The sequence below is a fragment of the Ruditapes philippinarum genome, unplaced genomic scaffold (assembly GCF_026571515.1).
Source record: "Ruditapes philippinarum isolate M1 unplaced genomic scaffold, ASM2657151v2 ctg1222_1_1_1_1, whole genome shotgun sequence".
Lineage (NCBI taxonomy): Eukaryota > Metazoa > Mollusca > Bivalvia > Venerida > Veneridae > Ruditapes > Ruditapes philippinarum.
In genome coordinates this window covers 335407-360654 of record NW_026864020.1, presented here as the reverse complement: position 1 = coordinate 360654, position 25248 = coordinate 335407, and the positions used below count along the sequence as shown (strand labels likewise).

Here is a 25248-nt window from a genome sequence, read left to right as displayed (position 1 = left end):
TGAGAGAATATACAACTCAGTATTCAATTAATTTTAAAGACAATGGTGAAACATTGTATGTGACAATTCTAAGTATTATCAGTCAAGTATTATTAGTCAAGAAAATATATAATAATGCATTTAATTTTATAATATAATGGTGAAACAAATAGGAAAAAACTATTTCGTGACCTTCAGGTGATTCAAATGTAATGAATATGACATTTTCATCTTCTTCACAACAACGTTTGCTTAAAATGGGTCCACCTCCAGACCGTTTTTTACTTTCAAAGTAGTATGTCAGCGTTTCCATTGAGACTGTTTTGTCTACACCTTTTACTTTCACAGTATCAATAGTTTGTGTCGGACATTCCTTATCTTTAGTTGGAATTGTTTTCAGTATAACTTCATACCCTTGTTTACTATGATCATGAGAAACAACTCTCTCTGCGACTACAATTTCAAGTTTTGTTATTATTGGAGTATTCACATTTTTATTGTCATTTTTAATTATTATGAATAAACGAAACTAATATTTTTTTAAAAATGTTTCGTAACAAAGAAATATCTATTTAGAGGCATTATATTATTAGTCTAAGGGTTTAAACTTAACATTTTAATCTATGCAAATAATTTACATTTATTTAGACCTAGTTCACAGATAACATAACGTACATACCTTCTTTACTTTCAAATGTTATGTAAAACTAATGTATTTTCTGAATATCAACATCATTGCTTACAATTTCTCCACCACTTGAACGCCTTTTATTTTTAAAATACATTAAAACCTTTTCAAGATTATGTTCTATGTCGGAGACACCATGGATTTCTATTGTGCAAAGATCAGCCTGTTCTTCTTTGTAGCGTTCAACAGATACAATATTTTCTTTCATTTTTAAAGGAGTATGTTTCATTATAAAGTCTACGGCTACAAGATAAAAAATAAAACATATACAAAGTTTTTAATGAATTACTTTCATTTTATTAATAGTATTCACAGTTATATATTATTTTAATTTCAAGTTCTTTTTATATGTTATTACAAGTTCTTTAATATGTTATAAATTAGCATCAATGTTTTTTAATTCATTTGTAATAGGTTTTCTCTGTTGTATCTCTTCTTTATATCGGTATCAGTACTGTTAACGTCCTGGTAAAAGTATAAGCAACGGAATGGAAAATATTAATGTCGTCAGACAAAGACTTAAAGTCTTAAAAATCATACTGATGTAATGTAAAAGTCAATCTACTTCTCCCTTGGTAAAAAATACTTAATTCTTTTAATTACCTGTTTGGTCATGAAATTCTACAACAGCTGTAGATTTGTCAGTGTCTATATCAACTTTTTCTACCACCATTTCTTTTTCTCCAAAATCTTCAAAATATAATTCTAAATACTCTTTGTCAATTGTTTTAGGTAATCCTTTGATGAGTATCTTCCTGGTGGTCTCAAAAACCCTTGTTTTTAAATCTTCTGTTGGCTTATTATATAATATTACTTCCAACACTGTACCCTTCAACTCATGTTTAGGGCGATTTACAACCAAACGAGCGACTGAAAACAAACCAATTCAATACTAGTCTAACTTGATTCCACAATAGTAAATGTTTAATATCAAGTTCTTAAAATATGTTTGCTGCCATGTATTTTGTCATTTATTCTTTTTAATAATAACGTATTTAAATAACTGATTGTTAGTTTCAATTACCTTCCTCAGTTTCAAATGTAATAAGCGCAGCATGGTTGCCTTTGTCAACCTCACAATGAACGATGGTTCCTCCTCCAGAACGTTTGGTGTTTTTAAAGTACATCCGTAATGCATCTATATTCTCTTCAATATTTGGAAGGCCTTGAACTTGTATCGTACATTGTTTTTCTGGTTCATCTGTATATAACGTAACGTCAACGTAATGCCCCTCGATACATATTGGTTGCCTTTGCAAAATCATTTGGGCGCCTACAAATTATAGATTCTTACTAGTTAAACAATTTATAACAAGTACAGTTATTTCGAACATTCTTCTGTCATTCTGTGTGATTTATTTATTTGAATAGAATATAATTTATGTAGAAATTTTTAGAAACCTTTAAAAGTTATTTGCAAAGTTTGGAAAATGGTATATCAATTATGTACATTTATATGCTTTCAAGAAAGTCAAAATTGACTTTTGAAATACTCTCTTTCCTATGCACTTTTAACATATTTTAACTGTCTTACTTATTCACTATTTCACACCATTTGAGTCTTGGAATTCCAGTATGACCTTTGAATCGTCATCACTAGGAATTTCAGCTTTAACGTGTAGATTTTCAAACATGTCCTCGAGGTAAAGGACAAGAATATCTTTAATTGCTTTATCAACGCCCGAGAAAAGCAACTTATTTGACTTGTCGGGAGATAAAATATCAGATTTGTTTTCCATCAACTTCACATCGATTCGTGACGATTTAAACATGTGATTGTTTCGTTCTGCGACATGTTTTGCAACTAAAAATAATATAAATTATTTTATCCTCTAACAGTATTTTTAACTCAAATTCAAATTTAAAGAAAGCCTAAAGAAGTAAAGACGTTGACGTAAAATCAGATGGTGTGCTTACTCACTGACACTTAGGGGTCAGACACCCCCATCACACACAAACACACGCGCGCGCGGGGGGGGGGGCACGCACACAAACACAAATACACACATACACGCGCACACACACACACACACACACACCTGCTTAATGAATAAAGACTTAACATTATTACACAGTGCGGCAAATGTCCCAATCATAAAACTTTTACGTTTATAACCATTGCCACACGAATAAAGATCCTGTAAGTCTTATTAAAGCATTGAAAATTTATAGTAAATAGGAATTTTTATTCGTAATTTTATGACTTAACAGATAAAAAGTGTTAAAGGTAGACTCAGGGAAAATTATCATTCCTTTGTTTTGATTTTTTTCATAATTCTGTAAATGACTTCAAAATAAATATACTAGGCAATCACAGGCACAAAATTTTACTCCTTACAAAGAATAAAATGGTGATTTCCTAATCTGACCCACGTGGGTCAGGTTAGAGCGTTAAGATTTTACAATAGTCGTCACAGAGAATTTTGGAAACTTTAAAGAATGACTTAGACTTGTTTAAATCATACAATATCCACAATATCTGTTATTTTAACTTCCAGGGTTTGTTTACATAACATGACTTGTTTTAAACCTACTCTGTGATTTTTTCGGCGTCTTAATTTTGTTCAACATATATAGATGTATTTATTCTTCAAATCAAAAATATAAAGAATCTTCAAGAAAATCATGTTGGGGCTTTACAAAAATGTTATTTTAGTATGTTTTGCGTTCAAAAAATCATTATAATAATTTTTGTCATTATTTTGCCCGATTATCCCTAGAAACTGAAAAAAAACAAAGGCGGAGCAAGGCCTGATCCACTGTCTTTTGACATGTCATAACAAAGTTCTCCTTTATGAACTGTGTTACTTGTCTTTCATTTTATATTAGCATCAGCATCATCACAACCATTTTAGTTGTAGTAGTATGTGACATGACACAGTCAAAGTCAACATTATAAATATTTATCTATTTGAATATGGAACATTTAAAAGAATGTATTTTGTTAAAATAAACTACTTCATACAGGATAAAATTTACCCAGTGTATTCTTCTTTACATCTTACATCTTTACATATAAATTTGTATATCTTGGAGTACTCATTTTTACCCTTGCTAGATTTAAATGTAACTTCGACCGAGCCAGGTTTCCGGACGCAGCAACCAATGACATCTTCTCCCCCTGATCGTCTCTTGTTATTGAAATACATTTTGAGTGATTTGATGTTATCCTCTGTGAGTAGGTCAGTTGGTCCCGCTACCACAACAGTGCAAGGTTCTTCTAGATTACCGTCTTCGATAGGTTCAATATGTACAGTCTGTCCCTCGATATCAACTTGCTTCTTCTGTAGTATTCTTTCTACGTCTTAAAATAAAATACAATAGGATATTGCACATCAAAATGGTGTCCCTGCTACATTTGATAGATGCACAGTTTAGTTTATAATATTGTGTAATGAACTTTCCGGGAAATATTATAATCCTTTAAGCTGCATGCCTCAAGAAAAGCCAAAACATTACAAGTAACTCTAACTTGAAAAAAAATGTTCTTAGATTAAAAAAAAAAAGCTGATATGTTTTTATATGTTTAAGATTGTAATAAATGGGACTAGTTTAATTTTTAAGGTAAAGTAAAGACCTGTTGAATTGTTAATACTACATATTGTAGATGTTAATAAATAATTATTATATGCCATTCTAGGGCGAGATCTGCGTTCCTATACATTGTATCTCACATGTTGATCTTTGATTTCATATATTTACATACATGTACTTGAAAGCATTTGCATTTCACAATAAGGCCATCGGAAATTGCATTCTTTTTGTCAAAAGTTCATGCTTAAGCGCAATATTCTTGTTATTTTTTATGCACGGTATCTAGTTGCTCTGAAGAAAAACAACAAATGCACGCGCATCTCTTTTACAGTATTGTTTAGTCAGAAATAAGTTAGTTTTCTGAAGATTTTTGCGGTATAAGCAAAATAATACCCTCACTGAATGAAAAAACATTTTTTTTTTCAAAATGACATAACGTTAACCTGTACTGTATGGAATATATTTTAACGAGGTGCCAAGCCATGTACTGTCTAAATTTATCCCTCAATGTTCAGAACAATCTATTTAGTCTATATTTCATTTATCAAAGTTAGATTGAATATTATTTTCACTACGCAATGTAATGCTGAACGAAACACGTATATTCAAATAAGACAACTTATGCAGAGAAGGACAAAAGTCATTCGGACAATTTTGTCATTATCTTTTTTCCTCCTTGCGTAACATGGAAACGATAATGCGCATCTTTGGATACTGTATTGTACAAGATGGGAAATATATCAGAATTTCTCGAGGTACAATTTAACAACAGCGACTGTGTGTAAATGAATACTAGAACTTTTATTAAATAACTTAAAATAAATACTACTATTTTCAACAAACGTGATGATAATGATAATTACCATCGGCCTCTTCAAACTGTATGATTGCACTGCTACTTTTAGGGTCTAGTTTAACATCGACAACGCGAATATTCCCTCCAAATGTCTCAGCATCCTCAAACACCATTTCCAGAGTATCTTTGTCGATTTCATAGGGTACATTTGTGATGCGTATAGATTTTCGTTTCCTTTTTTCACAGTCCTCGTTTGCTCTTTTTTGGAGCAGGTCTTCATCTACCAGAACAACATTTAGCAAAGCGTCTTTGTATCTATGATCTTTTCGAGCAGATACAGCTTTTGCAACTGAAAATAAATATTATTCGTCATCAATTGCTACATGAATCGCAGATTGAACATTTATAATACATGTAGTTTATAGGTTCATAAACTATAATGTATAAATGTACTTCAACATGATTGAACTATTTCTAAAAGTCAATATACCTTCTGCAGATTCAAATGCTATCAGAATGGTTTCTGTATCTGCGACAAATTTGAATTCCACTATTTTCCCTCCATCAGAACGACCATGATTTCCAAAATACAGACGAATAGTCCGTGCGGTATTTTCTGTTATTATTCCTTTGTCGGAGGTAACCTCTATTGTTTTAGGGTCACCTTGAAGTAATGGTTGTGATTCTATAAGTTCTACAAATATGTTCTGACCTTCCATGTCTAAAGGCTGTTTCTGCATTAACGCATCATACACTGAAAGAGTGATTAGGTTTATAGACTTTTCCTTATTTGTAACTTATGGAAAATAATTAGTCATAAATTATCATTAGTGTAAAAAGAAACTTATTTATGTTTGCTACTTCGATATTTCCCAAAAATATATGAGTCTAATTATATATCAAAATAAAAAGAACAAATAAATACTAACTGTAATATTTTTTTTATACGGATAAAATGTCAATGATTACATACTTTCTTTCCTTTGAAATTCAATGATTGCTTCAGTGCCGTTTCCACATAATTCTATAGATTCAATTGCGACTTCATTTCCTAATTCTTGCTCCAAATACAGCTCTAAGAAGTCGTTATCTGTAGCCTTAGGTAAATTTGATAATTTAGCCTTAGCAGTTGGTTTCTGGAATTGTTGCACATGCAATTCTTTTTCCGATGTGTACTGTGATGTTTTTAGACCAAGGAAAGTACCTAGAAAATAGAAATAAATTCAGCAACTTAGTGTTAACTACATTGGAAAATAATCAATGATGTAATAAAATTACATGATTTTTATTTGGGTTTTTTTTAGGATACATTCAATACTTTTTACTAAAGGGACTGTATATAATGAACATTGTTGAATATAATTTATTCTACATAATATATTCTGTAAAGTGAGCGTTTTATTCATTTTCATCATACACTTATCTAAATGTAATTATTTCATAGCTATTACAAAGAGTAAAATAAGGTTTCAAAGACGACAATGACATTAAGATTTTAAGAACGAATAATTCGTAATTACTTTGAATTGCATTTCTTCATCTGTCAATTATAAAGTGATATACAGAATGATTTCTATGATTGTAATTTCTTTGTTAGAAGGAAAATACGAGGGATGTTCGAAATGTATTGCTTATTTCTATCTGGAGACGTAAAATTTCAAGTTAGCTCAAAAGTGTTCATTTCATGCCCTCGAAGTACTCCCCGTGGCTAGAAATGCAAAGTTTTATCCGATGTATCCACTTCTTGAAGGCGTCACGGTACGCTGATTTGGGCACAGTAATAAGGTACTGATGAATGACAGATCAAAGTGCCTGTCGGGATTTGTATATCCGCCCAGCAAGGAAGGATTTCAATTTCGGAAACAAAAAGAAATCGCAAGGGGCAAGGTCTGGAGAATACGGGGGGAGAGGCAAAACAGTTACTTTTTCTTTTTTCAAAAACGCCGAAAATATTGCGGAGGTATGAGCGGGGGCATTGTCATGTAGAAGACGGATATGCTTAAAACTAGTGACAGGGCGTCGTTTCTTATAATACTTTTTCAGTTTCTTAAGTACTTCGTCTTTGTAGTACTTCACAGTGATACTTTTGCCCTTTTTCACCGGCACTTTTATTGCGACTCCTTCACCAGAGAAGAACATTTCATACAAAACCTTCTTAGCACTCAAAGACTGTTTAGCAATTATTGGGAGTGTGTTGTGTTTAGTGGCCCAGATTTTGTTGCTAACTTCTATGACGGGCTCAAAATAATGGACCCAACTTTCATCACCTGTCACGACAGGTTTGTTTTTTTGTCATATTTTGGAAACATTTGAAGCAGCTTTTTGGCCACCTTTACCTGTTGCCTCTTTTGCTCATCGGTCAACAGATGTGGCACCCATCTAGCAGAAATCTTTCTGACTTTCAAAAGCTTCTTCAAAATAAAGTGAACCTTTGATAGTGATATGCCTACCTTTCGTGCAATATCACAAACTGTAAATCTGGCATCTTCTTCAATGATATCTTTATTTTGGAAACGATTTTGTTACGAGATACAGATTTTGGCCTACCTGATTTTGGTGCATTTTTGATGCACTCTACACCAGACTCAGATTTCTTTTTCCATCGCCTAACTGTGTCATAATACACGCAAGAAGGCCCATAAGCAGTAGAGAGTTCAGTCATCAACTGCTCCAAAGAGCAACCTAGTTTTGAGCGAGTTTTGATGTAAGCACGTATTTCATCTATTTGTCTACGCTTCTACCAACCATTTTTACTATAGTGGTCAATGACTGCGTGTATTTAAATGGCAAATTGTATGTCTTACACTTAGTCTAACATGTAAATTTATAAAACGTTGTGTAGGTATTGAATTGCCCTATACAGGTATGTATTGTTTTTTATTGTGTCCCACGTGGATCACGAGATAGAGGACAATAAGCAATTCTTTTCGAACAGCGCTCGTTTATACAGTTCCGTTTTAACATGGTACTTAACTTTTATTTTTTGCACCGAAAAGTAAAAAAAACATCATCATACCGTGTTGGTGATGGTTACCAAACTCTCTGTTACTGCTAGCAACCTGCTAGTAAGTATAAAATCATATTTTATTCCAATATTGAGAGGCAGAAAACTTCATTTTTGTACATTCAGCAACAAGTTATTCCGATTTATATGACAGTATGATGTATGACCAACAGTACTATCAAAACCTTAAATTTCCAAATCATAATAAATTAACGTTTAACTACTCATGAAATTGTGTTTGACAGAGAATAACTGAAATAAGAAATATTAAAATTAGAGTTAAGTCTTAAAGTTTAAAGTAAAATGTGAATTAAACTGTAAAGTATATATGTAAGTAGGTTTCGCTAAATGAGCTGGTTTTGGTTTCTAATTTAACACTTTGTTAACGGCTGCACTTCAACAAAACAAAAATAATATTCGTTTCCGCAACACAATATCGGCAAAATTTTAGGGTTTGATGTAGGCCCACTTAAAGTAAAAATATTTTCCATTATATAATTTATATGTATATGAAGTATTTAAGTTAAGCAGTTATGAAATACTAGCCGAATGAAATGCATTGTATATTAATACTGAATTACCTCACTGTTTAGCCAAGCTTTGGGTATATCAGACTCGTTACATCTGAGGAATGTAACTGTATGATTTTCATCATCTATGTTTATCTGATACTCTTGTACTTCATCACAAAGGTAGTTAACGCCTAAAAGGACAATAATACATAAATAATACATACATTAATTATTCAAGCATATTTGCTAATGGAAATAATGTTACTAAAAGGATACTTAAAGCAAAAACAACTGATCACATTAATTTTTCTAATGTTAAATTCAATAAAAGACCATATTTGCAATCTTTCACTTTGACACAATTGTTATGTTAGATGATCTAAGATTGGCTGCACTCATTTATTCTTTAAACTTACTTTTTCAATAAGAACGTGTAAGGTTTTTATTGTTGGTAAATTTGTCCGTAGTTTAGCCTATCCGTGTGTTCATAGAGTCTTCCATAACATATTCCGAAAATTATTCATTTGTTAATCAAATGGTAATTTATGTGAATAGCCTATTCAGTAATAATATAGGAGTAGTACAAAAGATAATAGCGATAACTATGGAAGCGTATATCGTATTGTATGTCGACATGCATCAACAGACTAATATATAAACATTGAAATGATTAAATTTTGAGTTCAGAAACATTCGCAAATGTGTAATACGGAGATTATTATGGAACCGTCAACACCTGTTTTGAACCGCATGCCATTGTTCAGAACATGCCATGACCTTGATGTTCGACGGAGAGCATTTAACATATTCTCTATTGGGTATGACTTGTGATATATAGATATTTTCATGGCAAGGCTTTAATTTCATTAACGAACAGAAAAAAAATCAGTAAGGCAAAGCATCAGGGCAGTAGGTCCATGATCACTAAAAATGGGCCATCTTAGAAATTATTTTATCAGGTGTTTTAAGGCCGATGGTCATGTACCGCAAATTCCTCAAACAAACAAATAAGTGTCAAAAATGACATTTATGTAATTATATATATAAAAATAACAATTTTACAAAAATAAAATTAACACAGTTGAAACAGTGACGTAGAAAAATTCTCCTATTCCGTCAAATAGACGACCATTTATTGTTTCTTGCCAAAAACATTTACTTTAATTAGTTTTCATTATCCTAGACGAAATCAAAACAAGTGAAGAAATACACTAGTAATGCATAAGAAAATATATTATTTGAAAGAATTCCCTGAGGAGCTGAGAAAATCTTCCAATCAGATCATACACATGCGAAACAAACTAAATACAAAGGCAATGAACTTCAAACCAAAGTCTTGGGAAACATGCAGCCGATACGAAAGTATTTTCAGGAGAAGATAAGCAATTCAAAATGTTTGGATATTTACGAAAGCATAATGTATAAAAAAAAATGATATGAAAAATATGATTCTTACTAAAGATAGACCAATGATATCGATGCTTGAAAGTAAGATAAGAACTGCCGGGACGTAACTTCGTATTTTATTGTTAAATTATAACAAACATGCATAGCTTTCTATAAACTTGTGGCGCTATCGTCCAAGTGCAGTGAGGTGATACCACGTGACCTAAAGGATACAGAACTCACGATTGCCCAATTCAGGTATATTTGCTATTATTAAACGGATTTCAAGAGGCATACGCATAGTACCCGTGATTGTAGAAGCTTCCAACGGAATACAAAAACATAGAAAACCCCTGAATAGTTTCTGAGAGTAATCTAGTACAGTTATTTTTAATAGGTGCGACCGAGGGGTACGGTACACGCTCGAAGATTAAAACAAGCGATTTCTTGCAAGTCCTTAGTCATTTATCAATGTTTGACAGAAATAATTATATATAAAAATATTATAGAGTCACTTATTCACCAATACATATATTAAACCTAGGCATATTTTTGTAAAATTATATTAAGATGGTACGGAATACGCTGCTTTTTTAATTAATACAGAACACTCTTTTTTATTATGTTCCAATTTATTACTTATATATAATATTTCTCTTTAAATGCATTGTGTGTTTTTCTAAAAACCACACCAATTAAGAATGTATGGACACATTTGAAAATTTATTTTACGATTTGTAATCATATTTTCAAGTATCAAGGATAGTTTATATCCTTCATTATACGAACCATATATATCAAGTGATTAGAAGTGAGTAAACTTGAAATGAATGTTTCGTCCTAAAATTTATTAGAGTTGTTTAGACAGTCCACTCTGAAGCATTGATAAGTGATTGAAATAATATTTCCCAATGCGCCCATTCACATGAAACAGTACTTTTTCTGTAGTTCTTTCAGGTCTTTAAGTGAAATATATTCATTTTATTTAAGTGGACCAGGAGCCAATAATCATTTGAATTCATCTGGAATAACTGATAATGGACAGCTATATGGTACTCATGTAGTGAACTATAATATTACCTTGTTTGCAGAATACTGTTTTTTTATGTGTTTTTTTCACTATCAAAGGTAGTCGCCTGTTAGAAATAAAGGGACTGTCTTCTACTGTTATCAAAGTTTAGAAAATATTACACTAGTAAAAACCCATCTACCCCTTTAAGAATAAATATCAACTTACTGATTTACAACAGCCGTGTTATATTTCAATCTCGTATTACATTGCATGTTTTGTACTGTCTGTACTCATCAGGGGAAGTAACCGCTTCGAGAAGTGTAGTGTTTCAGCAACGATTACTTCCCCTGATCTGTGCAGAAAAGGTAAAAGTAAGGTTTGTGCAGAAGACCTTAACTATTACTGGTATGACATAAGAAACAATTCACTTTATACATAAGAAACAATTCCTTTTATACCTTTATTTAGGGTTAAACAGAAATGTTGTGTAGAATAAGAAAACAAGTCATAAATTAAAGTGCAAAACTTTTATTACCTTAGGAATGCTTCCTAAGGTCTATATTTCGGCAATATAAAATCGGTTTTAAAGCGCAAGAAGATATTTGTTTATTTGTTTATTAATGGGTAGCGATCTATTTATTTATACACACCATATTGAGCACGATGTTAAAAGCCCAAGGTTAGCTACACATATATACTTATGAATTTCAACACTTGATTATACTAGTATTATAATGGTATAAAAAAAAACTAATTTGAAAATGTGCTTCCTCTGTGGAAGTCTCGATTGGGTATATAGGACTCCGACCAAGTAGACCCATCTGTTTGAAATCATTGTAAAAAAACTTTCGTAAAACAGTTCCATCTCTAAACAACATTGCAATACGTTAGCCCAATTTAATAAGTAATGTTAATAATTCAACGACTAAAAGGAATGTTCCCTAGTTGGCCATAAAATGCCGTTTTATGGGGGAATACACAAATCACACCATTTAGACTTTTATATCAAACCTGTTGGCTGCTTAGACTTTCTTTCAAAGGACCTAATGTTGAAATACAACAGCCCCATGTTTTGTATTCCATAGCGAAGCGTTATTTAATTCAGCATTGTGTTACTAGAAGAGATTTTGTACAATGCACATATGAACTTCAGTCACTTTTGTGCCTAACTTGCATAAAAGGGATTATTGGTCGATAAAGTTCTAAACAGTCTGTCAGGAAATGTCAGATTTGGTTGTTTTGTATTATTTGCTGCTTTCCATTATAATATGATGACAATCACCTCTATATTGACTCACGAACCTACTACTACTCTGTGGACATTTTGCACGTCTTTTTTGTCTTTTGCAATAAGATGGCAACAAACAAGTATTGACCAATTATTACTCGGTAATAGATCAAATCAATTATGGTTTCCTACAAATGAACAACAAGACTATGTTTTGATAATCTATGCTGAGTTTTTTGTTCACAGATTATTTGGAAGGAATTAAATATAACAAGTTATCAAAATGTACTAGAATTATCCCTGCTAGATGACGCTAGCTTACAGATGATTTAATAAAAAAAATGCACAGGTATTTGATTTACAAACATCTATATTTAGATCTTAAAACGGGTATATTGTTAAAAAAAGTTGGTAGTTAAAAAGTGTGAGGTGTTAATAAGCTGTAAGTAACGACTGAAACATGATAGTAAAGCATTAGTATTTAACCTGATATTTTGACCCGTATATAAAGTTTTCAAATGACTGACACATTATTATGGAACATAATGTCAAACTTTTATATTTTTTGACATTTCTGTTCTTTAAAATAACCTTAAACAGGCTAAAAGTTATAGTTATAGTATAGCGACGAGACTGTTATGTGGAAATATCATGGCCTGGAGCGACATCGAGGGGGTTTCTCTGCATAAAAAGATCGAGGCCGTAAGGCCGAGAACATTTACTGTAGGGAAACACCGAGATGCCGCCCCAAGGCCATGGTATGTATTAGTTATAGAATATATATTTACCGGCCGGGGCGACAACAAGGGTCAATCATAGGAAATTAATCGAGACGGAACGTCGAGCTTAATTTTCTTATCGCATGACCGCCACAACTTTCCTCTGAAGATCAGCGTTCTCTAAATTTCAGTATTGGAAAACTTTGGGGTGCTCTAAATGAGGTATCAGTACGCTTTGGGGTGCTCTAAATGAGGTATCAGTACGCTTTATGGTGCTCTCAATAAGGTATCAGTACGCTTTATGTTGCTCTAAATGAGGTATCAGTACGCTTTAGGGTGCTCCAAATGAGGTATCAGTACGCTTTAGGGTGCTCTAAATGAGGTATCAGTACGCTTTAGGGTGCTCTAAATGAGGTATCAGGACGCTTTATGGTACTCTAAATGAGGTATCAGTACGCTTAAGGGGGCTCTAAATGAGGTATCAGTACGCTTTATGGTGCTCTAAATGAGGTATCAGTACGCTTTAGGGTGCTCTCAATGAGGTATCAGTACGCTTTATGGTGCTCTAAATGAGGTATCAGTACGCTTTAGGGTGCTCTCAATGAGGTATCAGTACACTTTCACGCGCATGTTTAGTTTATTATTTTATTTCAAATAATAAGCCGAGCATACCTGAAAAAGAGCAAAACAAAACATTCACGGTTGAAAGATTTTTTTTTCTTTTTTTTTCTTTTTTTTCAAAAACAAAATTTACATATCTCGATCATTTTGTTTTTCAAAACTTGAAAATGCAGTTATTATAAAGATGTTAACTCGAGTGAAAGAAATCGCCATTCTGTATCCTGACCTGGACGACAGATCTGAAACAATGATTAAATTATTAAGTTTTGCTTCAAATAATGCCTTGTTTTACAGGAGATTCTGACCAGAAAGCCACTCAATAAGTCACTGCACGAATGAACTTAATATTCTAGATAGTTTAATTAGTAATAGATTGGAGTAGTGTACAAATCACTACATTTTCATTAGTTTTAAAAAAATGTGAACAAGATATACCTCTGAAAAATACACCGGGATTCTTATGTACAATATTTCCTAGATAGAGCTGGAAAGGTGATTAATATTTCGCATTTAGAAAAAATGCATAACTAGCATCAATAAAATTTTTGATTAGATTTAAAATTCAAATATATTTTTGCTTCCGTTAAAAGATTCAATTCCCCACACGGAACCTCGGTTACTTTTTATGGTACATATGGTAAATGACCGATTTTAGTTTATTCTTATTGTAAACCTAAGAGCCAATCAGTGGCAAAAATATTTCATTAAATAATTGTGATGCGCCAGAATCACGCTAACTGCCGTTTTATAAGCATTTATTTTAATGGCATGCCTAAAGATGGGTCAATGAAAACGATAATTGTATTTTTTTTTCGTGACTTAACATTAAAAATATTGCTAGTAGATCTCTCATGAAAATGTTTATACAGGCAGTGCCTCCTTGCACCAAATTATATTCAGGAAAAGGGATTAAAAGATTTATAAACAAGTACGTTCAAGCCCCAGACAAAACTATATCCACATACAGGGTGATCCAAAATATCTGATACCATTTCAGTGTCTTGATTGTTTTACATATATCGCACGATTTTAAATATCAACACACATATTTTAACTAGAGATTTTAAAGTTTTATTTAACATTAAAGTCATTCTGTTTGATAAAAAATGAAAATCAATTAGACCGAACAAAATTTACGTCAAATGTTCAATGTGACTTCCTTTTTGTGCTACTACGACGTGAAGTCTCTTTTTTAAATTTTCAAATAGCGTTAACACACTTTGCAGGTGTAATTTTTCTTATGTCTCTGTGAACGGCTGACTTTAGTTGCTCAAGGGTATCAGGCTTTGGATTATAAACATTGTCTTTTAAGTCTCCCCATAGAAAGAAATCTAATGCATTTAGATCAGGTGAGTGTGGAGGCCAGACTTTGTCTGATTTAAATGAGATCTAAATGAGATAAATTTTCTGCCAAATGTTTCTTTCAACCATTCCAACACATGTTCCGCAGTGTGCGGTGCCGCTCCATCTTGCTGAAACCATATTGTATTAATGGTAACACCTTTGTAATGCTGGAAGGTGTCTCCTGAATCACTTGTTGGATCTCTGCAACGTTCTCTAACCTGCGGCTTGATCTTGGTGGTCCACAATTGTTGTGTCGGCTATCCTCAACTGACCCAGTCCGTAGCTGTAAAGTCACTGACGTCATCGCATGGAGTCCCAGACAAAATTATTTGTTGACATTTGATTAAATATTGCCAATTTATATACAATGCTTTGATTTAAAATATCAGCGGAGGTAAAAGGACTAATTTTGTATTGTGTATCGAAATGCTAAACTAGTTTGTTCACATTGATTTTCTACGTGTGTTATATCGAGTGTGCAAAAGGCGTTGCATTCCTTGTGTTTATTCATAGTATAGAGGAGTATATTTGCCGTTATTGTTTAATTATTTGCTTATAGAATGTCAATGTCATGTGCTCAAACCGAGACTTCTACTTCAAACGATTCTTTCCACGAAATTTGGTATGAAAAAAAAACACAATAAATGTATATAGACAAACTTTTTTAAATCGACCATTTCTATGTTTAAGTCTCTCGTGCGGTTTATTTTTAGCATACTTTACCAATATACTCCTGAAAACGTTTCCGATCCAAATTAATCAAAAACCCTCATGAACGAATTATCCAAATTGCCTAGGCAATCCGGTCTAATATTTTTATTTTTGAGAAAAACAGTGAGTGAAATGAAAAATGAAAATACGCATACAATAAGATGGAAGTCTGTAATATTACTTTTTGTTTAAACTTGCTACTGTAACTACTTGTAGTGATTGTTGGCAGTTTTTCGAACATGGAATGTTTATTAAGAGTTTTACCTTGAGTTTAGTTTTCGCTTGTGTTAAGTTTTAACATTATATCACTTTTGTTTAACCCATGGAGAGGTATTTCCTTCATACATGAATAAAACAACAGAAACGCATTTTCGAAGCAATATCATTTAAAAACAAGGCCTAAAGACATGATACATGTCAAAAGTACAGAATAAGCTTATTATGACTGTATCAATGCAGTGGCCATATCATAATAAAATGCGACGGTGTCATTTTTGGCTACCGTAGATTCCATATTTATAAAGTATTAAACATACACATGACAATATACTGGAAACCACATGAATGAGGTGGAGGACCATTAAAATTAAGTCCCTTCCAATCATGGACTTAAATATAAGATGTTTATATATCTGTGCTTCCAATGCAACACATTTGAAAGACGCTTCGTATCATACTGTCTCATTTTGTACAAATCATTAATTATCTCGGAAAATAAACATCTGTTTCAAATGAAAGTTTAGTAAATGATGCAAAATCATAATTTTGGAAAATTGTGGAGCGTGTTCTGTTTAAAAAATACGGCGTTTGTTTAGAAATTGTAGGATACGACGCAGTTCTGATTCGCATTCCTGATTTATAAATATGGTAAGAAGACGAAGACGACTTGATAAACTTATCAATATTGACTTAAAACAAGAATAGAATAGCGTCCCAAATAAGTCCTTCTATATCGTGGTTTATTATTGATATGACATATGACTTTATATATATTTTAGCAATATTGAATGCCTGCAGATATAACACATTTGCCGGTGTTTGTTTAACCGTTTGAAATAGACCTTTTCAGTCTTTTTTATCAGACGTTTAAGGTCGGAGTATATACATGTATATTATTAGTTATATGTGTCAGTATAAACTGTTGTAAGATGTATTATTGAAAACAACCGTTTATTCACGACTATACAACATGTTAGACATGTTTATAAAGAATTTACAATAAAGCACTTATTTTTATGAGATGGAACACAAAATATTTCATAAATTGACACCAGCCGTGTATATAGTTTATATATTGATTTTGACCCGTTTATAACGTTTTAAAATGACTGACACAGTCTTATAAAACATGAAGTCAAAATGCTATAACTTTATGACCTTTTCGTTCTTTAAAATAATCTTTAAACGCCTTAGCCACTAGAAATAATATTTAAACTTCCCTGCCTGCGGAACATAAATTTGGTTCAAAGACAAACATAATAAGTCTTTCTTTAAATGGCGGGAAAGTAAGATCTTCTGATTGGTCGAGTTGCATGTGCAATAGCAACACATCGGCTCTTTCAGTCTGTCTCAGGAAAAATAACTGAAACTAGGAAAAATCGGCTTGACGTTCCAAAGTTAAAAGGTGCAGCACAATTTCGGTAAACGGGCCACTGGGTCATACAATAGTGCTTAATGATATAGTACGAAAATACGTTATTTGAATATAAATCTGTCTTAACACGTTTGCACTGAAAATGTCTATCATTTAGAACCTTATGCAGCTATGCTTGTATATTAAAAAAAGAAATCTAAGTGAAAGCGTGATAATAAACACAGTTAAGCTAAAATTGTGCATCATAATTATATTCAGTCTAAAAGAAAATCAAACACTTAAACTACAACAACAACAACATATCTTGAACTCCTATAAACTAAAAGAACCCAAACATATATAAAAAATTCCCGGCTCATATGCCCTTTTGTTTTCGCATTCAGCTAATGCGTAGTGTGCAAAAGTAGACCCACTTGCGCGACCCACTTGCGGAAACACGCCCGGCAAACTGTCGCTCCACTTCTAAATTGTGGTGTAAACGTGGCTTATTTGTGTTTGCTCTGAACAGGTACGTTAGAGCTGTTAATGACAGAAAGTCATTGTAAACTGAACTCGGTAGTAGTGGTCCATTTAATTTAATGTGTTCCATGCATTGCATAATTTTGTTTCTGTTCTGCACCTTGAATATCTATTTTTTCGAAAAACATAACATTTTGGCGTGAACAATCGCGTTAAACGTACCTGCTCGGAAACATTTGTTCGCGGTAGAACTAAAAATTTTCGATTTTGTCGAATTTGCACGGACACACGTTTTTAAATGTACATAACCGTGTGAAAAATCATGATTGATCTCGAATAAGTGGCATCCTGTATTATGCCATGCATACATGTGTATGATTCAATGGTCGGGCCTCATCCAAATTTCGAACATAAATAATGGAATCTACACGGCAGCCATAGGTGACACCTTCGCGATTACATTTATTACGCTATAGTCGTTGAAAGGATATCACACTTTATTAGTTGTCTTTAAAAGGTATATATATTTCGGTCTCAACACTTGATCATGTCTATTTTAACTTCTATAGCTTTTATATATAAAAAATCATAGACTACGCTCCTCCTAATACGTCAAAATAATATCGCCTTGCGCTCAACATCGAACCTTTTGCTCCATCTCTTGCCCTTTCGCTCCACTACTTTCGAAAAATATCGATTTACAAATTTAAGAAATCCTTCAGGAGTAATTTATTTTGCACGAAGGACAAGTTCTTATTACGGGTTGATAATTTACTAATACACTTTTTCAAGAAATCTGAAGGGTATGGCATTTCTATGGTTGGGAAGTTCAATATTCTACAAATCGTCGTTCGCTTCGTCAGGGAGAAAAGTTCTCCCGGGCTTAATATAATTTTCTTTTTGTAACAGCTTAGATCATTGGAAGCCTAAATCAATCCTACACGGAACTACATTTTCCGTTTTTCGAAAAAATACAACTTAAATGAATAACAAGACAAAAACATAAACAATACTTACAAGTAGGCGTTTAAATCGGCCTTCCGCTCTATCTCGGAAATGCCGTTCGCTCTTTTTATCGTACACCACAATTTAGAAGTGGAGCGACAGTTTGCCGGGCGTGGGAAACTAATCTGCAAACGACTCTTTGTGTAACCTGAATGTTAGACGACCTATTTAAAGTGCTGATAATGCCTTTTCAATGCAAAAGTTTTTCAGGTAAACAGACTGCTGTTTAATGCAAACGTGAATAAAAACATGTACATAGTTACTCAATAGCATAAGTAGCTTCCGACAGCATTAGATTGTATTGGTTCATTTTACCTTGTTTTTTTTTTTTTTTGTTTTTTTTTTTTTTTGTTTTTTGTTTTTTTTTTGCTGATCTCTATAACAAAACAAATTTGTGAAATTACGGAAAATAAGGATGTTTTGATGTCGCCCTAGGCAGTGTAATATCCTCTTAACTAACTCGTTTCATATACTATAACTATTACTTATCTGATCATATCTAAGATAACTGAGCTCTGTCAATGACATAGACTGTTAATGACTTAAATGGAGTATAAGGTAACCGGCCAAAATATACTATCCCAAATATAGTATAGAGGACTAGTTTCAAATTTAACAATATTGTAGCTATAACAAATGTTTACTGTAATCGCTACTCACAAAACAATGATAAAGGTATACAGTTAAAAAGATTATAATCCGAATGAACCACTGTGCGTAGTGTTAAATGTCTCGTACATGTAAATTATTTTTTTCCGATTTTTCCCATTACCGATAAGTCCACTTCGATGTTCATTTTCCGTTTAAGTAAACTCGTATTTTGAAGTGAATGATGCGTATTACAATGCTCGTTGAGTGGTTCTAGTGATATTAGGCTTTAAATGAAAATCATTGACTTACATATGCTACGCAAAAGTGGATGCCACCAGCAATCATGGAAAAATTGTGGAGAGGTCTGCTGACCAATAACGTTGAACACAAATTGAAACTACAGAAAGTTTTTAGACCCCACTTCAATTCCCTGAATAATTTTATGTAATTTGATATATGAAAAAAAAATTAACCAAAGAAAAACACAAACTTAAAACATATTTACGTGGAACAGAAATTGAAACTGCTATATTTAGACCACAGCTCAATTCTGTGAAACAATTTATGTAATTTGATATAAAGAAAATACCAAAGAGGAACAAATACTTTAAAATTGAACTCAATCCGAAACTACAACATCAAAACGATTCTTTCAACGAATTGGGGTATAAAACATACAATAGATGTATACAGTGAAACCTTTCTAAATCAACCCTTACTCTCTGCCGTGTCTCTGTTTGTCGTGCTGTTTATTTCTGAGCATACTTTACAAATATACTCTTTTCAGAAACGTTTCAGATCCAAATTATTTTTTTTTTTTAAAAAAACATGCATGAAATATCCAAATTGCCCTAGCATTCTGATCTAAATATGGATCAAAAATGTAAGCAAGAACCGGTTGAACCTGGCAATGATTCCAAAATTAGGCAAGGCAGAGTTACTGTTCTTTGCACTGTACTTCCTCTACTCAATGAAATCTATCTTCTGACTTAGTCTCTTGTTGATACCTCTTGTAGTTTCACAGTAATATTCCTGACAAAGTTCAATGTGAAACTAAATGAACAAAGGGCAGTTACTACAAATTTATGCAAGGCAAAGTCACGTTTAATTTTCACTGCTCATCTACCTTAAACGTTTCTTGTTCATATCTCTGATAGCTTGTCAGAGCTATGTCCCGGAAAAAAGTTCAAAGTGTAAAAATGAACAGAGGGCAATAACTCAAAAATTAGGAAAAGCAGAGTAATGGTTTGTTTGCATTGCACGATCAAACTACCTACAAAGTGTCTAGTTCATATTAAATATACTTTCAGAGCTATGTCCTTGACAATGTCCAAAGTATTAAAATGAACAAAGAGCAATAACTTCAAAATTAGGCAAGGCAGAGGTACGGGCCTGTTGCACTGCACTTCTATTTAATGAGATCTATTTGCCTACACAGTTTATTGTTGATACCTCTTATTACTTCAGAACTATGTCCCGGACAAAGTCTAATGTTAAAAAATAACACAGTGAAATAACTCCAAAAATTTTCAAGGCAGAGTTATGGGTTTTTTTTGCATTGCGTTTCTACTTAATATTATCAAACTACCTACAAAGTGTCATGTTGATATCTGTTATAGTTTTAAAATTATGTCCCGGACGAAGTCAAAGTGTAAAATTGAACAAATGGCAGTTACTGCAAAATTAAGCAAGGCAGAGTACCGTTCTTTTGCAGTGCACTTTTACAAAATAAGGTCTGTCTACCTACAAAATTTCATGTTGGTACCTCTTATTGCTTCAGAGCTATGTCCCGGGCAAAGTTCAATGTTAAAAACATTAACACAGGGAAATAACTCAAAATAGGGCAAGGCAGGGTTACGGTTCTTTTCCACTGCGCTTCTACTCAATGAGATCAAACTACCTACAAAGTTTCATGTTGATATATGTTAAAGTTTTAGAGTTATGTTCCGGATAAAGTCAAAGTGTTTAAATGATCAAAGGGCAATAACTGCAAAATAAGGCAAGACAGGGTAACGGTTCTTTTGCAGAGCACTTTTACTTAATACGGTCTGTCTACCAACAAAGTGTCATGTTGATATATCTGATAGTTTCAGAGTTTTGTCCCGGACGACGTTCAAAGTGTAAAATTGAACAAAGGGCAATTACTCCAAAATTAAACAAGGCAGAGTTACGATTCTTATGCATTGCACATCTATCTAATGAGATCTATCTACTTTCAAAGTTTCATGTTGATATCTCATATAGTTTTAGAGTTGTGGCCCGGGCAAAGCTCAAATGTAAAAGTGACCACAGGGCAATATCTCCAAAATAAGACAGGCAGAGTTACGGTTCTTGTACACTGCACATCTTCCCTATGGGATCTATCTACCTGCAATGTTTCGTATTGAAACCTCTTCTTGTGTCAGAGTTATGTCCGTACTAATCATATGGGCGTAATATTTAAACGGTTTATACATGTTTTTAAAACTTGCCTGTGACTTTGTTTACAAAAAAAACCCTTTGAAAATTGGTAAAAATCTTCAGCATAGAACAATTATTTCGGTGCATGTATTTAAATATTCTTACATTATTCTTTTTCTTAGACTATATGCGTGAAATTGAGATAAATCACAACATTTTGCATCTTCCGTAGGGCATTTTGAAAAAACCTGCAAGGTTCTAGAAATATTAAATTCATGAAAATAAATGCTTTAAAACTTGTCAGGGGTGTTAAACTTTGTTCCTTGTCCATTGTTTTATTTCTAAATGAGCTAACTGTAGTTAAAAATGCCTAATTTCTCCGAAAACTAGGTCAAATTACCCGAATTTTTTTCTCGAAAAGGTACTACAAATGTTAAACTTGTCATTCATAACCATACACATTTATTCTCAAGAATAAAGGTCTAATAACTTGTCCCATATTTTAATATTCATAATTCAATGATTGGTTGTAATTAACATTCGCCAAAATATAAATAACACGATTTAAAGTGTCTTGTATCCTTCGGCCTTTTTTCAAAATGGCGGACAAATCCTATTGAAATGTGATCTGTGCACTTTGTTTTAACTGATTAAGTACGTATGCGTCATTAGATTACATAAACTTTGATATAAAAATGTTACAAAACGTTATCTCAACTCAACAAAACATTTAGACAAAAATGACAATTCAAATTAACAATAGAACTTCACAGCTCTACTGCATTTAAGAACAGACTCATAACAGACTATTTAGTATTATGTTAGAAAAACAATAATCCAGTAAATGACGTTTTTATAAATGGCCCCAACGAAATGAATTGAGTAAGGGTGATCGAGAATTTATAATAATAGTTATGAGGAGAATAAAAACAGTCAGAATTATCAATATTACTAGGTATTCCTAGATCAGCAATTAAAAGTGTAATAAAGAATTATCATTAGTATGGAAGTACAGTAATTATAGTGAGAGGGGTAGGAAAATTATTCACGGAACGAGACAGAACAAAACTTTCTCGGATTATAAAATGTTACAGGAAAAGGCATTTGAGATATGTTACTGATATGATGAATACAAGTATGAATCGATTTTAGTGATTATACTATTTTAAGAAAACATCACGAGTTTGGGGTATAAAAAGAGGGCTATTCAGAAGACGATGGTTGTTGGCGGGTGTAGTCGAAAAAAACGTGTTAAATGATTTAATGAAAGAAAACATCGAACTGTGGACGAATAATGGAGTAAGTAGATATTTTGTGAAGAATGTCAGGTGGTCATCGGGAAATATAATTATTTTTTATTTGGAGGAAAGACGAAGAAAAATATAAGCCTCACTTGGGTTTTCCCGCTCCCAGGGCTATGCTTAGTGTTATGGTCTTGGGATGTGTATGCTTTTGGGGTATCGGAACTATGGCTGCTCTATGTAAATGAACAGAAACATTTAGATGTGTTATACAATTATTTTGCCAGTTATTGCAAGGTATTTTGGAAATAATGACTATATGTTCCAGGGTGAAAATGCCCCTGTTTATAGAGCCGGTTTAGTAAAATATTATTCAACAGAAAATGATGTTACTACAACACCATGGCCGGCATACTCTCCTGACTTAGATATAATAGAAAAAATTTGGTTACACATCAAACGACGATTGTATACCGCTTACGTTACATACATACGCGCGAACAGCTAATTGCCGAAATTTCAAATATATTGGAAAATAAACCTTTAGAGTGTATTCAAGGTCTTTGTAGAATAGTTTCATATAGAATTAAAAAGGTAAACAGAATGAAAAGACATCTGACAAAATATTGAGGTAAGATGATTACTTATGATACTATAATGACTATCTACATTTTTTTGCTTAAGATAACGTAATCACCATTTTGAAAGTGGCGAATAATCTCGTCCTTTGACTGTACATAAAACATTCACAAACATAAGCTTATGTAAGAACGTAATGTCCGTGTCGTAACGCTTCCCCTTTAATTTTCAACATTTACAGACATTCGTCTAGGTAGAATTTTATTCGGCTTTTTTAAAGAAAAGCAGTGCACAGCTGATCATTTCTTTGCGTAAATATCGCTTGTAAGGAAATGCGACGATGGCATATTTTGGCTACTGTAGATTCCATACCTATCCCAGCATTTAAGCATAGAACATGACAATATACTCGAAACCACATGAATGAGGTCGAGGACCATTAAAAACGTGTCCTTGCCATACCACAAAATTGAAAATATGTAGTGTAGCATGTGTATTTTTTTGTTTGAATAAAAACATTTATTTTTGTTAAAAAATTCGGAGCCTAAAAATGAAACATTTTATTCGAATCATTTAAGCTATCGATATAACAAAAATTTGTTTAACAAGATTTCATTAGCAAACCAAAATGGATGCATCTTTGTTTTTAACGTTTAAAAGGTAAAGATATAACCTGAATATACAAATTAACAGAAAAGCTTGCCGTAACTGAGCGTTTCGTTTAACGATCTTTACAATGCAATGTGACTTAAAAGAAATACAAAATAAACAAATGCAAACTCTTATTAAATTAATGGCCAAGACAGAAACTATTTTTGAATCTTTGTTAGTAAGTTTTAGAGTAACAGTTTGTCTTAAACAAACTAGATCGATATTGCATATTGCATTGCGTCAGTAAAATTATTTTTTCAAAAAGAATTATTTTAACACAATATTATGAGTATCAAATTGTCTTTTCTCATCGTTTTATACTGCGATATTAATTGTCAACAGTCATGATCAATGGGGCTGGTTGTGCACAATAAATAATTTTTATCTATGTTTCTCTGTGGAAATAAATTTAATTTCTAATACAATGTTCAGTCCATGAAATAAAATAATGAAATTACACAACTTACTTTTTGACAAGTTAAGCCAAAGAACCCATTGATTCACTTGTTTAACTTCCTGAAAATGGTGTTTCAAAATGTTTGTTGTTGATTCATGCCTTTGTATTAATTCCAACAGCTGACTTTTGTTTAACGTTTTTGGTGCTCCATCGACAATTATGCAATGTTCCACCAACGATTTTGTCGAAGTCATGTTGGAGAAACATTAACCAGTCAACTTAGATGACTCTCCTATCTAAATGGTATTTGGCATTTGTATCAAGGGACTTTTATCGAGACGTGCAATAATTCTATTGGTTTGATCGATCGTGTATCTATCACGTGGTACATTTGTTTTTGGTTTGGCCTACTTTAATTGCGACATATCTATTTTTTAAATATTCTAGATGCCTTTTCTATTTTTAATAAGGTTATCTCTGTTCTTATTTTACGTAAGATAGATTGGCAGGAATTTTACTTATCACTTCCAGTTCATCTGATCTTAATTTTGAAATTCACCTGTTACTAAAACGTTGTTGTTGTTTTTTTCGCGTATGTGTGTGTGTGTGTGTGTGTGTGTGTGCGCGTGTGCGCGTGTGCGCGTGTGTGTGTGTGTGTGTGTGTGTGTGTGTGTGTGTGTGTGTGTGTGTGTGTGTGTGTGTGTGTGTGTGTGTGTGTTGTGTGTGTGTGTGTGCGTGTGTGTGTGTGTGTTTTGTTGTTTTTTTGCTTGTGTGTGTGTGTTTTTTTTTTTTTTTTG

At 32.7% G+C, this 25248-nt stretch overlaps 1 protein-coding gene across 1 annotated transcript; it reads right to left on the bottom strand.

Annotated features, from left to right (window-relative positions):
* Positions 1–686: 686 nt before the first annotated feature.
* On the bottom strand, positions 687–24725 carry LOC132724117 (uncharacterized). The gene is made up of 11 exons (XM_060708929.1): positions 24522–24725; positions 8583–8704; positions 7972–8056; positions 5971–6201; positions 5488–5751; positions 5065–5346; positions 3717–3971; positions 2220–2471; positions 1692–1940; positions 1271–1537; positions 687–910 (listed from the first exon to the last, which is right to left on the bottom strand). The coding sequence occupies exons 1-11, from the start codon at positions 24703–24705 to the stop codon at positions 687–689; spliced, it is 2415 nt and encodes an 804-aa protein (XP_060564912.1). The 5' UTR covers positions 24706–24725.
* Positions 24726–25248: the final 523 nt, after the last annotated feature.